Here is a 20287-nt window from a genome sequence, read left to right as displayed (position 1 = left end):
CTATGGGAATTAACATAATCACACATGAATACAATTGGGCTCATTGAATCATCAAGAGTATCATCTTTACAGTCATATCCAAATGATTATGACTAATGATTATGAATAATTATGACTTTTTAGGGACCCCAGTATGCACATATATTCAAATAGAAGGAAAAATATCAAATGTATATCCTTTATGTAAAATAAATAAATAAGTAAACAAACAAACAAATAAATGAATAAATGTGTTCATACAGTATATAAGTGTTCATACAGTATATAAGCCTGTAAAATAAATCCAAACTTACGGGACTCTGGGCTCTCTGCAACCAGCAGGCAGGCCCACAACAACCACATCAGAATTACAGAAGGCCACATCCTCTTCTCTCTAACCTATAGTATATTACAGGATATTACAGTATATTAAAGTATATTACCGGATATTACAATATATTACATGGCAGTATATTGTAGTATATTACAGGTTATTACAGTATATTACAGAAATGGATGAAACATATCAAATAGTTAAAAGTTTAAAGAATTACAGAATATATTAGTGATGGGTGAGTTTGAACGAATCATTCAGACTCTTTTTACTGACTCGGGAGTCGCGAGTCATCGTCTGTTTTTATACTTGCACACACACACACACACACACACACACACACACACACACACACACACACACACACACACACACACACACACACACACACACACACACACACACACACACACACACACCAGGCTCTGTCAACCAGCCTCTTGCATCTCCCTCTCTCTGCATGTGTGTATCTATATATATATATATATATATATTATATATATATATATATATTTAAGCAATAATATCACACGAGAGGGAGTGCTGTTGTTGGCTAATATCGGCACTGCTGTGATTCGGTCGTAGGCACGAGGCTGCAGGCCGAGTGCTGAAGATAATCACAGCAGTGCCGATATTAGACAACAACAGCACGACCTCGAGTGTGTTATTGCTTTTTATACAACAGTTCTATTAAACAAAGCTGATTAAAAAAATGACAAAAAGCTTAGAAAATATATGACTTCTCTATTTATTAAAGGTCCCAATTCGTGCAACTGTAACCTCTTAAAAACGTGTGTCTCTGGTCCATAAAACATGATTCTGGATTAATTTGTCGAAAATATAGCAACCCCGTTTGACGGAGTTGTCACTTCCTCATCTCGTTGCGTGCCAAGAATGGTCTGTTTCTATAATATATTCAGAACTAACAGTTCCCATTGGCCGCTGAGGGAGAGCCCGCCCCAGGCTCCCAGCAGCCAATCAGATTAGCGTCTGTGGACCAGCACGCTAGGTTGTGTCTACAACTAACGTTAGCAACGCTACTCTAAAGAGGACATCTCAAAATGCCTAGACTTACCAAATGCACCTCCCGCAGTTGCTGGATCACGTACAGTTGGCGTCGCTCCAGCTAGAAGTGTTAATTTTGTGGCTATAGACAAAATGGTGCAGGTAGCTTGTGTGAGAGAGACGCGCGCAGTATGCTTGAGGACCATCGTGACGTCCCGATACCCTGTCTGGGGAACAGAGCGTTAGGGGGCGTGGCTTGAAGGAGGCTGCAGGGGGAAGCTGGATAGGGACAAATCCAACTGTGGCAGTTCTGAGCTTGTGACCACTCATTACAGGGAGGGATGACAGCAGTATATATGCATTTACAAGTAAAAACAGCTTTTGCACGGAATGGGACCTTTAATCACTTTTATGACTTTTGGAACGTAAATGCATTTTTTTAATGTGATTTTTATAAAACACTTCAAAAAGCATAAAAGTTATTCATGTTTGTGAAGAGTATCATGCTGAACCCAAAGTCGTATCACCTTATTGTATGCATTTAAGTGAAATCCCCATTCTAAAAGCCCATAGACTTTTCCACTGAAGAACCAAATGGCGGCGATTTCTAGATAAAGCCTACAAAAATATGTCATCCCTGCAGTACTCAATTATTATTATTATTATTATTATTATTATTATTATTATTATTACTATAGGGTATTTATCAGAGAAGATTTGTCATTAAGAAGTTAAGAATATAGGTGGAATCAGCCTGACATCACTGCCGCGGAACCCCGCGTCAGTTAATAGTATGAGTTGTGCCAAACAAACGTTAATATCTAAAAAACTATACATCACATCGCTTATATTTTGACATTCTCTTTAAGTGTTTTTATTTGCAAGGTAGAGTACAGTACACATTGGTTGTAATCAAACAATCACAATCTCCAATGAAACAATAAGTAACTCAGAATGTACAGTCTCCCTCTATTTTCTTTTTCACAAATAACAAACACACAAAGAACAACAAATTAGACAATAAAATAAACATAATATATATACACATACACACACCCACACACACACACATACACACACACACACACACACTCCAATTTCACAACAATGGAAGTGCTTGTAAAACTTATACATGGCATAGGGTCCCACACAAGTCACTCATCATCCCTGAGCTCGTCAAGGTAGGCCAGGAACGGACCCCAAACAACCGAAAATCTCCAGAGTGAATTGATTCTCAGAAACCTAAGTCTCTCCATCCGTATGTATATATTTTGACATTCTGAGTGAGAACAGAATTAGAGTCAGACACTCGAGCCTCACGCCACTTGGGCTCCATAGGGTTCCATTGCCGTTGCCACGCAGTGACGCGGTTTGTTTACCAAAATGCTGCTCGGCTGATCCCTCGTATATGTATTACAATACAAACCAGACTTAATGAAGGCAGCTGACTCAGTCATGAAGAATAGACACCCCATTTTCAATAAACACATAACCCAATGCCTCCTCATGCTTGTTGTGTTTACAGATTTGACCAAATTGATAGACTCAAACTAAAGACATTTTCTGTATGTTTTTTTAGTTGGTTTTGTAACCACACAATATAATTTCAGTTAGTTTTTTCTAAAGCCTAGTTTATTTTTATATACCGGTAAGTTAACTAATGTTTTTCACATACATCTCTGAGCTTAAGAGTTCTCCCCATTCCTTAGTCAAAGGTCTCAGGCTCAGCATCTTTGTGAACATGTTTTAAGACAAAACTCTGAGCTAGGAACTTTTCGTGCAATTTAGTTAAGATAAAATGCTTTGTGTGAATATGGGCCCTCGTCTAAGGAAGAGACAGCACAGGTCAGCTGATGTAGTTCTACCTTGTCCACTAGATGGAGACATTAACCACATCATACAGTGAACTAAACAGACCATAGCAGAACAGCAGAGAATGTTGTTTATGGTCACAAAGAGAACCCAGGTTGGATATGATGGCACTATGAAGGCCATCTGCTAACAGCAGGTGTTATGAAAGACTTTAGAAGCTGGTCTTTTAACAGTGGACTATACACATCAAAGCCGTCCATCAAACAGTAATGTTACAGTACCTGTACCAGTACAGGACAGTACCTGTACCAGTCATGTTACAGTAGCTGTAGCAGTACAGTACCGTACCTGTACCAGTACAGTACAGTACCTGTACCAGTCACCAGTACAGTACCTGTACCAGTCATGTTACAGTACCTGTACCAGTACAGGACAGTACCTGTACCAGTCATGTTACAGTAGCTGTAGCAGTACAGTACAGTACAGTACCTGTACCTGTACCAGTACAGGACAGTACCTGTATCAGTCATGTTACAGTAGCTGTAGCAGTACAGTACAGTACAGTACCTGTACCAGTACAGGACAGTACCTGTATCAGTCATGTTACAGTAGCTGTAGCAGCACAGTACAGTACAGTACCTGTACCAGTCATGTTACAGTACCTGTATCAGTACAGTACAGTGCCTGTACCAGTACAGTACAGTACCTGTACCAGTCATGTTACAGTACCTGTATCAGTACAGTACAGTGCTTGTACCAGTACAGTACAGTACCTGTACCTGTCATGTTAGTCAGTACCTGTACCAGTACAGTACAGTACCTGTACCAGTACAGTACAGTACCTACCAGTAATGTTACAGTCAGTACCTGTACCAGTACAGTACAGTACCTGTACAGTACAGTACCTGTACCAGTCATGTCACAGTCAGTACCTGTACCAGTACAGTACAGTACAGTACAAGTACCAGTCATGTTACAGTACCTGTACCTTGGAAGATGTTTGCCTTGTGAGTTCACAGCATCAAGTCACAGAGACCTTCTGTCTTAATCTGGAGAGGAGACACAAACAGAGAAGACAAGCCTCAGTTCAGACTGTCTGTCCGGGAACATTTTCTGAGGGTGCGGCCATTTCCTCACAACTTCTGCCTCCCTGTGCTCTGCCTTGAAACAGGAAATCAGTGAAACAGCCTGGCTAAATAAGTCAATATAAGACATGAAAATAAAGTTTCCACAACATCACTCATGTTGAACTAGATCTGCTGACAGAGTCAGGAAAGTAAAATAGACTGGAAACTGTCTGGAAACAGATGTTACAATACCTTTCAGTGGAGAAAAGAATTCGGTGACTGATGACAATCCAAAGAGAGAGGGATGAGCAGAGGAAGAGAGAGAGTGACGGGCAGGCATGAGACAGAGACAGAGAGAGACAGAGAGAGTGAGATAGAGGGGGAGGGAGAGTGTGTTTGCAACAACATGCAGCCTAGTCAGATTGTTGTGAAATATTTTTGTATGTCAAACAAGATGTGAAACTGCCTGAAAACGGATGTGAAACTGCCTGAAGGAACTTCCCATTTCTGCTCAATGCTCTGATGCAACCAACCACACGCACACACACAGCGTGGTAAACCACCAGGAAACATGAACTCACATTTCATTTAGTTCTACCAGACAGTCTGGCCTTCAGCCCTTCATCTTCAGTTGTGGTGTTTCTTTGGAGATTACACCTGCCAACACGCGGGAGTCTCCCTATTTTTAACCCTCTCTCCCGTTGTGATAGATGATGAGATTTATAAACATAATTCTGCCTTTTATTGAGTTTTTGGGGATCATTTTGTTTTTCTTTGAGTCCGGTGTCATGCAGAGTTTTGCACACCCGCCGAGAATTGCATCCACACCACCTTTTGGGGCTGTTTTAACTTAAAAACAGGGATGCAAATCTCGGCAGGTACAAACAGCCGAGACTTGCATCCCCTTCCATAAAGCCAGGCCTCGAGGTCCTCTGTACCCGGATTTTAAGCACCAAAGTCGTGCCTCCATGAGCCAGAAGAGAGCCCCAAGTATGGAAGTCACCTCAATGCGGATTTTATGCATCAAAGTCGGTCTCCATGAGCCAGGATAGACCCCCTGGCCTGGAGATCACGTCTACCCAGACAATTGTATAATTTGTAAACAGTTAAGTTTCCGTATAAATCATTACATTTTGCAACCGTGAGGTGGGGATGCACTTGGCGGCGGAGGTGCAAAACTCGGCATGACACCTGGACACTTGCGCGAGGTGGACTGCTCTCGTCCCTGCAGGGACGGATAGCGCCTGTACAAAGATAGGGCCCTTGGTGTCTATCTTATGTTTGCTTTTTTACCATTAGAAAGGTGTTGGAATGCTTACTGTATTTTTACTACTACTACTACTACTACTACTACTACTACTACCAACAAGGACCATAATGGAAATAAGCGGAAGCTTTTTTATGTACGGTAATCCTTGACTGTTTTTTTTATTACACCTTACTTTTGCAAAGTTTTTTATGAAAATGTGTCAAATAAATCAAATCAAATGAATCAAATCAAATACTAGGGAAGATGTGCATGTGTTACAGGGCCGAAAGTCACGATTAAAATGGTTAAAATGTTGTCCGACAACGCCACCTAGGAGAGAGCCTAGGACTCTAATAAAAGGCTAAAACAGGTTCGTATACATCAGAGTTGAGCAGGGTTAAAAGACCACTAAAAACCAAGGTTAAAAAGTAACAATGTTTATTTAATAAAAATTGCCCCAATGCCCAAAGTCCCAAAGTCCATCCACGCCGTCGTATCCACTGGTCCGCCTGTCCTTCTTCCTGCTCTGGTCCACGCTGCCCTTGGTGGGGGGGACACCAGAACATAGGGTCAAACCACAGGCCCCGAAATCACTCAGAGTCAATGTTTCAATGTACTGCCACTGCACACTAATCTAAATCAGAACCCGGAGGTATTAGGCTTTGTGCCTTTAACTGCACTCAAGTTTAGGGTGATAAAACACTGCCATCCAAAATCAGAACCCGAAGGTATTAAGCTTTTGTGCCCTGCACTGCACTCAAGTAAGCAAATAAAACAACAAAAACACAAAAGACACAGTCGTCTGAGTGTCCGGGGCAATAAATGACTAAAACAGACAGGCTAGACTTAAAAGTGGCGGGGCAGATAAAATACCAGACTTAATATAACAATAATAAAAGGATAAAATGTCCGTGGTAAGTAGAACAACTGGGGTAGCAGTGTCCAGTAATGGCAGAGAGGAGAACAGCTGGGAGCGGGTACTTAGCTCGAAGAGGGGTAAGCCGTAACTTCACCCATCTGCCGCGGTTGGATAGTCTGCACGTTGTCCCACTGAGGCCGATACGATCCACTGCCTCCAGGCTGGTCTGCTCCCGTCCGGCACGTCACCACCTGGGAAGCACGAGAAACACCGCCAATCTTCTGTACATAAACCACACACTCGCCTGGCCCTGCAGCCGGCCTCTCTGTGTATCCGCCGCAATGATGGTAAACTACTCACAATTATCCTGGGCGATAACGGCGTCCTGCTATCGACCCTGGCTGGAGTTGTAGAGCAGAACAGATACTAGGCTGCTGCGCTTCAGGTTCCTGTGCCTCTGGTTCTCTCAGCGTGTCGGTAGTCACGGCTGGTTGGGTGGCGGCTGGGTCGGCTTGGTCTCTCCTCGGTCGGCTCTCTCTCTCTCGCTCGGGACTCCGCGTAGGCTGTCTCTCCCTCCAGTCTCTTGGTTTGCTGTGTTGGCTGGCTCCTCGCTGTCTCCGGATGGTTGGCTGCTGGCCTCACGTTGGGTCGGTTCGCTCTCTCTCTCGTCTGGAGGAGGAACGGCATCTGTAAGAGACTGGGGAGCCCCACCCCGCGTGCGGCTCCCAGTTCCAGGTGGAGCGGCTTCCGGGCCTTCCCCCTCTCTCTCAAAACAGAACACAAACGTTCCCAGAAACAACTAAACAAATAAGATAAATATAAAACAGTCCCCATCACATCTGGACCCCTAATTTGCATATTTCTTCTTCTTCGGAAACGAATAGGGAGTCTGCTCAACAATGACGGTCTCGCACCGGCAGACGGTGGTACACTTGCGTGACAGACTAGGCTCCTGGGGGCAGCGGTGTGTGAATAGGTACATCAAACTTTCTATCCCCAGCTCAACCGCTTATAGAACTGTCTTCGGCCGCACCTCCTTCCGTTTTGCAGCAGCATACGACTGGAATATTCTTCAGAGCACCCTCAAACTTGCAACCCTGACATCACTTTCCATTTTCAAACAGCAACTCCAACAGCTCTTTGTTGACCGCTGTGTCTGCTTCCCCCCCTCATAGTACCCCCCCTCCCCCTTCTCCCTTTACTACCCCCCCTTTCCCTCTCTACCCCCTCCCCCTTCTCCTTTTCCTACCCCCCCTTCTTCCCATCTCCCCCTCCCTCTTTACCCCTTCCCTCCCTCTACCCCCTTTCCCTTCTCCTTTCCTCCCTCCCCCCTCCCTTCTTCCCATCCCCCCTCCCTCTACCCCCTTCCCCTTTTCCTCCCCTCCCCCTCCCTTCTTCCCTCCCCCCTCCCTTTACCCCCTTTCCCCTTCTCCTTTCCTCCCTCCCTCCTCCCTTCTTCCCATCCCCCCTCCCTCCCTCTCTACCCCTCCCTCCATCTACCCCCTTCCCCCATCATGCTGTGTTTTGTTTGGTTTATCCTGTATTGTTTTGTCTTGTTGTGTTGTGCTACGTTGTACTGTGTTGTGTTGGTTCTACGTTGTGCTGTGTTGTGTTATGTTGAGTTTTGGCTCTATCCTATGTGATTGCTGTTATGTTTTATACCCTGTTTTATAATGCACTGTTTTTATCCTTTTTATCCTTAACATGACTTTTTTTGCAGCCCCTCTCCCTTACCCCACAGGCCGTCAGTGTAAATAAGAATTTGTTCTTAATGACTCGCCTGTCTAAATAAAGGTTAAATAAAAAAATAAAATAGGCTCGCCATGGGGTGAAAGATGTGAGGCGATGCTGGCACGGTCTGTGGCCAGAGAGGCGTTCTCAGTCAAGGGGCACAGCGGCACAGTGCACCGAGCAGCTTGATGGTGGGCTCAACTCCCCCGTGACTGCCGGGCAGCCACGTGCCCCGCAGTGCCAGCCTGCTGTTGCAGCCTGAGTGGGTGTGGTGTCGAGGACGGCCCAGCAGGGGGCTGGGCCGGCTGCACACACACACACACACACACACACACACACACACACACACACAGAGTACAGTACACCTCTCTATTGTATTTATTTATTTTTCAACAGTTTTATATATGAGGGGCGAGACTTCTCAAGACATGAATAGCTGCAACCAGAAGCTTTACAGCTCACTCTGTCAGTCGGTCGGTGGGTTGGACGGTCTCCGCCCTCTGGCAGCCACAGTTTTCACACCTATAGAGAAGCAAAGTGACCCCCTACTTCCTGCTTCAGCACTGTACCAGAGATTTTCATCCACCATTTATTTTCCCATGGACATTTCGTAAAATGCTTATAAAAATAGTTTTACTTCGTCAAACCAAATGGTTCAGATATATTTAGAATCAAGAGAGACCATAGAACATTTCACTCTGACCAAAACTAAAAAAACACAGAAAAAATATTTTCTTTAAATCCATGATTTCTTTTTACGTTTTGGTCAGAGTAAAATGGTATGTGGTCTCTCCTGTTTCTATATATATCTGAACCGTTTGGTTTGACGAAGTAAAACTATTTTTACAAGTATTTTACGAAATGTCTATGGGAAAATAAATGGCGGATGAAAATCTCTGGTACAGTGCTGAAGCAGGAAGTAGGTGATCACTTTGCCTCTATAGGGGGCTGAAGTTGGTGCAGCTATTGCAAATTCACACCCTTTTTTTCTTTTCTGAAGTGTTGCTTCTTCTCTTGCAGAAAGACAGAGACCATTTCCTGTTCTTCAGTCAGACAGCCTCCATCTGACAGGTAGGCTGCTGTTGTGTAGGTCTACTGTTGTGTAGGTCTACTGTTGTGTAGGTCTACTGTTGTGTAGGTCTACTGTTGTGTAGTGGACTTAGCTTTACTAAAAACTCAGAGAAACAAAGCCAACACTGCACCGTTCTTTTGTTTTTATGTTTCCTTTTCTCTGAGCCTGCGACAACAGAAGGTAAGCCTATACTGATACTTTTTCAGGGGTAATAGTTTGCTCTCAGCAGAGTGACCTGTACTTTAAAATCAGGTGGCTAAAATAAAGTCTAGATACAAGAAGTCAAAATTTAAGTAAAACTACTAGCCCTCTTGGGATATCCAGCTTCTATTTGTTTATTTGTTTATTTACAAGGATCCCCATTAGCCGCCGCCGAAACGACCGCTAGTCTTCCTGGGGTCCAAACACAATACACATTACGTTACAAACAATTGTAAACTGTAGACCGTAAATAAAGGTGCAGTAGTAAATTACCATATTAAAATGATAAGAAATAGTAAATGCATTGCAATACAGAAAATCAGAGTAAAAACCGATACAAAATAGGATAGAAAAACAACAATAGTTCTATAGGCCTATGTGAGCTAAGGTTGGGTTAGCGAGCTGAAGGGGAAGGGACTCCCCCACACCAAACCAAGGGCCTGAGGGACGAGTGAGGCTGATACAGGGTTTGTGAGTGATTCTGAAGAGCATCCACCATTGTGCCATTTCATGATATGTTTTATTGGTCCTATTTTACTCAACAAATACAGAACTTGGATTTCATTGAAGTTCCCGATGGCGACAAAACAAACATGTTTTCTATAGAGCTGTGTTCAAATCTAATGTGATTGTAATGGAGCCTCTGGTGTCCATGTTAGAGTTCTGCAGGTACATGTAAATGGGACATATCAAATTGATTGATTTTTTTCCTCAGTATTTTTTTTTAAATAAACTTCCTTCATATAAACAGCTAGAAACATTCAACTATATAAAAGACTAATTCATTCTAATTCATTCATTCTACTTTCATTCTAAATGACCACTACGTCTCTATACAGTATGCTTGTTGTGGAAGTTGTGTCCCAGGAGGACACGTCAATAAGTCATGTGACCTACCGGGAGACACACATATGCGTACACACACACACACACACACACACACACACACACACACACACACACACACACACACACACACACACACACACACACACACACACACACACACACACACACCTATACAGTATATATATATACATGTATGTGTGTACTGTGTATATATGTATGTGTGTATATATATATGTGTGTGTGTGTGTGTGTGTGTGTGTGTGTGTGTGTGTGTGTGTGTGTGTGTGTCCCAGGTCCTGACACACACACAACTTCATCTAGCAGCAGTCTGACTACCAGAGGTCATCTTGACCAGTTCATACTCCTCACATTAGAACATAGACACAGACCTAAGCATTACATGGGGATATTAATTATTTACTTTCATCTAATATTGACCTAATAATCTAATATTAATAGATTTATTATTAATTATTAATCTAACATTAATAGAATGTACTATTGATTAAATAGGATATAAATAGGATAGTAGAAATTATTTGATTATGGTGCCATGCTAGCATTACTTACGTCAGCAGCATTTTGAGTTGACCTAAGTGCTGGTAGAATCCTCTATGCACAATGCTTGTTCAGTGTCAAAAGGCTGCAGTTACGCCCTTTTGGCAGCAGACAAACCCCTACAGTACTATTGTGTTTAGGTAGAGGCTAAATAATCACACCGTGTTGCTAGTTTCATGCTCTTTACTTCACTGCCGTAAACCCACGCTTTGCAACAATCACATACATCGGGTGCAGTAACTCTTAAAGGCACAGTAACATGTACAGACATAACATTTTCTCCCCCCACCCCCCTTTTAAAGAAACATAACATTCAGTCCACATCCTTCTGTGTCCCTTATCACCCAGTCACATAGTCTCCATGCCAGGCGGGCGGGACCCTCACTCTCTGAGGGCGCGCAGGCTGGGGAACAGCCTCTGGCTGTGGCGGTGGGTTACCCCCCACCCGATTTGCTCCTGGTCTGGGCTGCCAGCCAAGCGCCGTCGCTGCAGACAGGGGTGGTGCAGGTGCTGTTGGAGCTGCTCAGCGGCTCCCGTTGTCCAGTCTGTACGTGGCCGGACCCAGCTGCTGAGTCACCTGGAGGGGTCCAGACCAGAATGACTTCAGCTTGTTCTGGCGGTGGGGATGTTTAATCCTGACCCAGTCCCCTGCAGACAGTGTGGGGGTCTGTACTCTGCGAGAGGCATCAAACCTCCTGTGAACCTTGGACCCGGGCTCTGACTTTCTGGAGCCCTGGGCTCCCTTGTGCAGGAGCTGGCTCAGCTCTCAAACAGTCCAGTGGTTGCTTTAGCTCCTGCCCGATCATGAGCAGTGCAGGTGACACCCCCGTGGTGGAGTGCTTGGATGCCCGGATGGTCAGGAGAGTTTGGTTGAGTGCGGCACTGAAGGTTTTCCCTTCCTCCAGGCAGGCTCGGATTCCATTTTTGAGGGTTTTATTTAGTCTTTCCACCCCCCCATTACTCTCCGGGTGATACACTGCTGTCCTGATGTGTCTGATGGACCACAGTGAATACACTGCTGTCCTGATGTGTCTGATGGACCGCAGTGCCAGGAACTCTGAGAACTCTGCTGACGCAAATTGGGGCCCATTGTCCGTTGTGATGACACTGGGTAGGCCCCAGCGCCCAAACAGGTTGGTGAGGCGGTGGATGACTGTGTGTGTGGTGATGGAGCTCAGTTTAAAAGCCTCCGGCGACTTCGAATGCAGGTCATGCACCACCAGCAGGTAGCGTGCATGTGCGGGCGCCCCATGGAGCTCCCCACAGAGGTTAACCTGGATATGTTCCCATGGTGCAGACGGCCAAGGGGTTGGAGTGAGGGGTGCTGTAGCAGGTTGGCCTGTCTTCCGGCTCAGAAGGCAGCAGGTGCAGTTACGCACCAGCTCCTCTATGTCAGAGTCTATAGGGGGCCACCACACTGTATCTCTGCAAACGTTGCTTCACCTTGACCACCCCCAGATGCCCCTCGTGCGCCATGTACAGTATTCCGGCCCTCAGAGTCTGTGGTACAATGGTGCGGGGGCCGCGAGCGAGGCACACAGCCCCTCAGCAGGAGAGCTCGTCATGGACCCGGTGGTAGGGAAGCAGATTGTTGTCCACCGTGGCAGGCCAGCCATATTGGCGATAAGCCCGGATGGTTTTGAGAGTCTCGTCTTCAGCTGAGGCCTGCTGCAGCTCTGCCAGGGTGACTACCGTGCTGAGGGGCCCATGCAGAATGTTGACCCAGTCTTCGTCGTCCTCCAAATCTGGTGTCACCCCACTCGTCTCCTTTGTCACAGAGACCGCTCTGGATAGGAGGTCAGCCACTGTATTAGCACGCCCCGGCACAAACTTAAGGCTGAAGTTGTACTGATTCTTAGCAGTCTCATGGGCCTGTGTCCCGAGCCTCGGGTTGCCAGCAGTGCTGTCAGCGCCTGATGGTCCGTGCGGATGGTGAAAGCCCTGCCGTACAGGTAGACGTGCCAGCGCTCGCACGCCCACAGGCAGGCCAGGGCCTCCCTCTCCCCCACCAAGTACCTCTGCTCCGCCGGAGTGAGTGCCCGTGAGGCGAAAGCCACAGGGCGTTCCACCCCCTCATGGACCTGGGAGAGCACCGCACCAAGCGCCACCCCAGAAGCATCACAGGTGACCAAGGTTGGCGCGCTCAGACTGAAATGGGTCAATGTGGGCGGGGACGTAAGCTGCTGTTTGATGGCATGCATGGCCTCATGGCAGGCAGGGGTCCACTCCCACACAGCATCCTTTCTGAGCAGCTGGCGCAGGGGGGCCGTTGAGTCAGAGTAGTGTGGTAGGAACCGCAGATAGTAGGTGGCCATCCCCATGAAAGAGGATAGACGGGATGGCGACTGCGGGTCTGGCAGGGACAGAATGGCTTCAGTGTGGGACATGATCGGGGCAATACTGTCCTTGGACAGCCTGAAGCCAAGGAACTCGACCTCCACAACTCCAAACATGCGCTTTTCAGCATTCAGTGTGACTGTTCAAAACGTTGCTCCAGGCGAGCATCGTGCAACGCGGTGGAGGGTGCGTGTACCACTACGTCATCCAGGTAGATGGAGACCCCCTGGATTCCGGCCAGGATGAGTGACATTATCTTCTGAAAGCAACTTGGGGCCGATGACAGTCCAAACGCCATGCGTTTATATCTGAAAACCCCCATGTGTGTGACAAACGCTGTGAGGTTCATGCTGGCAGGTGCCAGGCGAGTCTGCAGGTAACCGTAAATCCATCTTACTGAAAACAGTGGAGCCATGGAAATGACTAGTAAGCTCCTCGGCCGTGGGTAGAGGGTACTTATCAGGGATGTTTACATCCGTCAGGTCGACACAGAGGCGCAGCCCGCCCCCCCGTTTCTTGGCTATCACCAAGTTGGACACCCACGGTGATGCGTTGATTGGTTCAATGACATCCTCCTCCACCAGGCGGCGTAGCTCCGCCTCCACTGCATCACGGAGGGCGAGGGGAATGCGCCGCAGAGGCTGGATAACGGGGCGGACAGACAGGTCAACAGTAGGCCGGTGAACAAATCCAGACATGCAGCCCAGCCCTTTAAACAGATGTGGGAAACGGTCGGGCCAGGAAATGGCGACCTGCAGGACATGCAGGCCCCTTGCATCAGTCATAGTAAAGCCCAGGGCGAGGAACAGATCAAGACCCATGATGTTGGCTCCCCTCTGTGTGATGTAGAACCTGGTGTCAGGGGCGCGTGATTTCTAACCCCACATAGGATAAGCAATAACCACGCCCTGTGGCGCCGGGATTGGCCAGGAGCAACACTGGAGGGCACGCAGCCCAGCGATTTCATGAACCAACTGAATAGCTCTTGAGAACGGACAGCGATTTCGAGAGCGGACATTGAGAGCGGACATTGAAATGAATTATGGTCGCCTACCTTCCTTAGCATAGTAGGGGAGAGTGGGGTGAGTTGTGCCAGTGGGGAAGTTGTGCCACCCCTTGTATCTAGAAAACCATAGAAGAAATTGGTCATCTGACCACACATTTTTGAAGAGGCATCCATTTTACTCACTCTGTAAAGAAGGGAGGCAGATGGCACAAGAGCTAAGCACATTTAAGTTCAAAAAACTGTTTTTTGCCTCTCAAAGTAAATTTTTTATGATCAAGGTTTATTGATTGTTGTGTCTGAACAATTATAGACAAGCTTGAAAACATTTCACACATGTGTTAGTGTTTTAGTAAGCTACAATATGAGGCTATACTGTTAGCATGATGTTAGCTCCAAACCAGCTATATGATACAAGTTTGTTAAAATGGTGGGGATGGGGTGATTTGTGCCAAAAGGCCTGGGTTAAGTTGTGCCAGTGCAGTTGCAGTTGATTTAGTGAAATTTTATTTCATTTTGTTCTTAAATGTTTAAATAGACCTTGTTGAAGAATATTGCAGAATTGGCAAGTGTAGCCTGGCTCTGTGATAGTTGATTTTGTTCATTTTGAACATAATTTTTATTTCTGAAAATGTTAAATATGTAGGTCAACTGTTGCTACCGTTTAGCCTTGTTTAACCCTGTTATAGTACACTGGACTTTAGTGTTATCTTTATTTTGTCTTGCTTTGATATAGCATTACAGTATATGAGATGAAAATGTTCTGTTTTACTTCAGTAATCAATGGCACAATTTACCCCAACGTATTCTCTCCAAAGGCACAACTTACCCCGCACCGGGGGCAAGTTGTGCCAAGAGACCACTTTTTTAAGAATAGCCATATTTTTTTAACAGTTTATTTAAGATCCAAAGGGAGTGTTCCCAGTGGTGCACAACATCCTGAAATATATTTACATATTGTAGTTGGAGGCATTACTGTCATGCCCTCACTTTAAAGACACCTCAAGTAAAAAGTGGCACAACTCACCCCACTCTCCCCTAATAATAATAATAATAATAATAATAATAATAATAATAAGTATAATAATTGTAATCTACACAATGTACACAATCTACAAAAACATGCAATAATATAAACGGTATTGTGTTCACGTTCATAGCTCATATAATATAATGTATCATATCGTTAATTTCAAGCTCTATTCTTACCCAGAGAAAAGGTACAGCACTGAAAATGTAACAAGCAATAGTTTTTTAAACATCTTTATTTTAAAAGATGAAAAACCCCAGGTGCTTTAGTCCCAAGCTTCAATGCTCCTGGCCAATCCCGGCGCCACAGGGCGTGGTTATTGCTTATCCTATGTGGGGTTAGAAATCACGCGTCAGGGGCACATTGTTGGTCATATCTGACAGGAAGGCGGGCCACGCCCAAAGTGGAGATGGGGGAGTGGCCATAGCCCGACAGAGCGTTACCTGCTGCTTCCAAAGGCACGTGTTTGAAGAGTCGATCATACGTGCATTTGTTCAGTATTGACACTTTTGCCCCCGTGTCCACCAGGAGCGGTACGCTTGCTCCACCCACACGACATGTGCAATGCTTGAGTGAGGTCTGTGGGCTCTGTAGTGTGTTGATGGGAACAACAGCTGTATCTGAGTGGGCAGGAGGGGAGCGACAGCAGCGTGCAAAATGATTCATCCTGTTGCAGTTACGACAGCGCTTGCCCACAGCAGGGCATGACTGATCTCTGGTTGCATGTGTAGAGGAGCCACAGTTATTACAGCACTTGGGCCTGCCCTCTCTAGGCCCCCTGTCCACTCTCTCTGTCCCTGTCCACTCACCCAACTGTCACTCACCACGTCTGCAGCAGCCCCCGCCATCTCCTGAGCCACAGTCACGGCGAAAATGACGTCACAGGCTCGTGCACAGCGCGGCCGAACTTGCGCGCCTCCAATAGAGCCGTTTCCAACTGCTTCCCAATCACTAACGCATCCGCCAGTGTCATGGAGTCTGGCTCCAGTAACAGCCTCTCTCTCAGCTGGTTACAGGACGTTTTCTCTATCAGTTGGTCCACTATAAGTCCATTCTCTAAAACCCCAAAGTCACAAAGCTTAGCCAGCTCGCGCAAGGCAGACACAAAGTGCGCGACCGTCTCACCCGGCTTCTGAGCCCTCTGACGAAACTCAAAGCGGTGCATGCGTCGGCTCCTTCCCGTGCTGAAGTGAGACTTTAGGGCGGCGGTAGCTGTAGCATAGGAGCCATCCGTTAACGTGAGTGTGGCGAAGATCCGCTGTCCCTCCTGGCTGAGGCAGTGGCGGAGGACCGTGCACTTCCTATCCTCTTCCAAATCCGAGTGCCCCAAAGCCAGCAACTAATCCTCAAATGACCTCTGCCATCGATCCCAGGGAACAGCTGGGTCACTGGGGACGGGTAAGAAAGGTGGCGGCGGTGGTAAAACAAAGTCAGCCATCCTCGTTCGCCAAATATTGTGTTTAGGTAGAGGCTAAATAATCACACCGTGTTGCTTAGTTTCATGCTCTTTACTTCACTGCCGTAAACCCACGCTTTGCAACAATCACATACATCGGGTGCAGTAACTCTTAAAGGCACAGTAACATGTACCTAAGTTAACAAGGCCAACCAGGCCATAACATAACGTTTTCAGACATAACAAGTACCTTTAATGTTACGGCTTTCAGTTTTTGTGTAATTAAAATGGGTGAAAATGTCAGTTGTGTCCTTTTGGCATTGAAAAGATCTCACTGAGACCTTTCACTTGATATAATACGGTACTCATATTCGCTCCAAAGCGCTCCAAGCACTCGATATGTACATCTACCCTATAAGTCTGCTCAAATCCTCATTCACTATGAAGTAATAACACACACTTCTAGTCCATTCAGTCTAGGCCAGTGGTCATGTTTGTGGATACTAAAGTCCCTGGCAACCAAAACATAAATATGTGTTTTGAGTTTGTCACACCACAGGAAAATGTGTTATTAACAAAGCCGAGAATATTAACTTACACCAACGAATATTGCTGTAATGCTCATTAACAGTGTCAAAATACATTTGCCTCGGAAACTTGGCAAAAGGACTGTTATGTTCTGTGTGTTATGGAACGCATTTGTAGCCTACCAGCAGCCAATAGAATGCTACAGTACAACGACAACTGGGCAGCTGCCAAGTTAGAGAAAGCGTGTTGTAAAGCAGAATCTACGGGACTATCTATATATATCAGGAAAAATCTGAACTGGAGAGGTTTTGTTGTGGATGCGCAGTGCATGGAGAGGTGCACTATATAGCTACACCAAAATAGAGGTGAGAATTTCTTCTTTGTGAAGAAGGAATGGAAAATGTTATTCTACTGGGCTATCTCAATTTGGCTGTTCAATTTGATAATTGTAAGAATTTGGAGCATAATATTCCTTTCTTATTTAATTTAATTTAATTTAATTGTCTAATTTTGTCCCATGCCTGCCTTTATTGACACTGCGTTGTTTCACAAGCGATTTGTTCACACAAAATATGCCTGCCTGGTAAAAGTGCATGGCTGTTACAATTTCAAATCGACCAGCCACTTTAGCTGACAACAGGCTCATCAACGCTTTCCCACGCCGGCCATATGCTAGGTTTCGACCTAGCCTTGTTTAGGGTACAGTTTGACATTTTGACTTTTTTAGGGTACAGTTTGACATTCTGACTTTTTTAGGCTACAGTTTGACATTTTGACTTTAGGGTACAGTTTGACATTTTGACTTTTTTAGGGTACAGTTTGACATTTTGACTTTTTTAGGGTACAGTTTGACATTTTGACTTTTTAGGGTACAGTTTGACATTTTGACTTTAGGGTACAGTTTGACATTTTGACTTTTTTAGGGTACAGTTTGACATTTTGAGGGTACAGTTTGACATTTTGACTTTAGGGTACAGTTTGACATTTTGACCTTGTTTAGGGTACAGTTTGACATTTTGACTTTTTTAGGGTACAGTTTGGCATCTGTCTGAAAGCGGCGACTGGCTCAGCTGAGGGTGAACAGAGACATGGAGGCTGTGATTGGACTGTTGATGGTGCTACTTGGAGTTTCTCATGGTGAGCTGTTTCACTATTTATCACATAAATACATTGATGATTGTATATTGTGTGAATACGTTGTTTTGTGTTGAATCAATATAAAGGTGACCAGGCCAGGCCAAAAATGGGAGGTCGTCCTGTCAGGCCTAATGGTTAAGGAACCTCTTTGTGCCTTACCACAATGTTATCCAAGGTTTCAGACAGAGCACGACACATACATTGAGTTCACACAAAATTTTTATCTGATTTTCTCTAAACAAAGTGACAAATTAGCAAAGAAACCAGAAAGATTTTTTAAACAATAATCTATATACCAAATAATATAAATTATATGGATACAATTTTGGCTTTAGCCTGATACAAGTTAGCATCAAAGGCAGCAATAATTTAAGGAAACCAACACTAGGTGGTAGTGAGAGTGGGGCGTGTGGGGGTCCTAAGCAGGGTAAATTTGGGGGTCCTGCCTCGCAGTAGATAGGCAGTGAAGTATTCATAGAACCAGCTACCATATGCAGTTATCAGTTAACACTCAAAGTAAAGCTGACTGACTGCACTTGCAAATATTATATTCAGAGATTTTTTTCTCCACTGGATGCAGAAATGTTTTAATGACCATGGAGCTCTTAAACCCTATATCGCTGACATAATGTCAGAAATGGCTGACTCATGTGACTTGTGTGGTTGATTCTAATTCGTCCAATTTCATTCATTCATTCATATCTTGATGTGAGAGGTCAAGGGACCCGTTTGAAAATAGTCAAGTCCATTTACCTTTGTCAAAAACACCCAATTTTGAGCTATTTTTTGCCTGCTTTCCAGCGAGCTAGCATACTGTCAGTTCCTACGTTTTCGTCTGGATGTCTAGTTTCCAGAATCTTCACTGTAGCTTGAGCGCACAAGAGCTCCAGTCCTCAAACATGGACTGCACTGTGTCATATTCTTCTTCCCACAGGGGCCCCCTGGTGGCTGCGGGGCTCTAAGCAGCTGCTTAGTTGGCTCACAGGGAGAGCAGAAAGAAACTATATAGCCACATGAATATTTTCCCACAACTCAAATTATGGATATGGATATTTATTGTGACATTTATTTTTTGTGTCTTATTTTTCTGAATGTCTTTAGGTGTGGAAACCTACTGTGATGGCAGACAAAAAGGAACTCAATGTTTTGGAGCTCTGGGAGGAACTGTTGTTCTCCAACTGGTCACTCAGTTCTCTGAATCATATAATTATAAATTGATGAAAAACAAAGCTCACACAGTTTTCTTTGTGAGAAATAATATGGTTACCTTTAACATGTTAGAAAACAGATTATCCTTTACTCCCAGTAATGGAACTTTTACGATAAGTAACATCAACCCGACTGACAGTGCTCAATATACCCTTCACATCTATCATCAAAATGGAAGTACAATCGCAGATCAAAAACTACACCTCTCCATTCAAGGTAAATAATTACTCTTATGAACGGTTGGAGAAATTGGTAATAATGTTGATAAGCCACATATTCCAGTATCATAGCCACTTGTCAATTTGCAGCACAAAGTAGTAGTCTAGTAGGAAGCAGGTTTCCCATGCACTAATAGGTTTGAAGTGTGTTTTGCATGGGGATGGCTCACCGACTGGCTCACCGACTAATATGTAGACAAATATTTTGCAATATTTTGTGTGTAAATAATATAAACTTTTGTGATTTTTACTATACCAAACTTGCTAAAAGTGAAAATAACCCTCTCAATCAATAACTTGCGCCAAAATTACACAGAAACTCTTTGTCATTTGTCTCTGTAAGTCTAATTCAAAAGTTATGACGATGATCCATTTTAATTGGAAATGCAAGATGGCTGTGAAGATTGCCACCAAATAGACCCTTGCGACAATATTTCGAGATCAAAAAACAAATTTTGATGTTAACATGTGGACACCGTGAGGATTACAGGGGGTTCATGGGGACCCCCTCCCTCCATGCACCCAATTTATCCCCCACCCACCCGACTATAGAGGGCATGCTGTCTCAATTTGGATTAATGAGAATACTCAATATCAGTAATTTAACTGAGAATAATATAATGTGTGATTAATATAATTTATAATACTAGATTATCAGGCCACTATGCGGCCTGCAAGTCTAGTTTGGGACTCCGGCCCAAGATTGTGTTGTG

General features: G+C 44.8%; 2 protein-coding genes across 2 annotated transcripts in view; one reads left to right on the top strand and one right to left on the bottom strand.

Annotated features, from left to right (window-relative positions):
- Positions 1 to 15934, bottom strand: part of LOC310791143 (protein NLRC3-like) — a gene marked incomplete at both ends in the record, with an annotated part of 46084 nt that extends 30150 nt beyond the window's left edge. Inside the window, 4 exons of the mRNA XM_083652839.1 lie at positions 5903 to 5987; positions 6498 to 6556; positions 12566 to 12797; positions 15911 to 15934. Of these exons, the coding sequence (XP_083508965.1) occupies positions 5903 to 5987; positions 6498 to 6556; positions 12566 to 12797; positions 15911 to 15934 (400 nt within the window). The remainder of the gene's footprint in view (positions 1 to 5902; positions 5988 to 6497; positions 6557 to 12565; positions 12798 to 15910) is intronic.
- LOC310791605 (asc-type amino acid transporter 1-like) overlaps positions 1 to 20287 on the top strand; it is a gene marked incomplete at both ends in the record, with an annotated part of 476832 nt that overhangs the window by 120990 nt on the left and 335555 nt on the right. The gene's annotated exons all lie outside the window — the stretch shown is intronic.

Source organism: Poromitra crassiceps (genome assembly GCF_964638095.1).
Source record: "Poromitra crassiceps genome assembly, chromosome: 16".
Classification (NCBI taxonomy): domain Eukaryota; kingdom Metazoa; phylum Chordata; class Actinopteri; order Beryciformes; family Melamphaidae; genus Poromitra; species Poromitra crassiceps.
The sequence above is the reverse complement of the archived record's forward strand: the minus strand, read 5'-3'. Positions and strand labels throughout refer to the sequence as shown.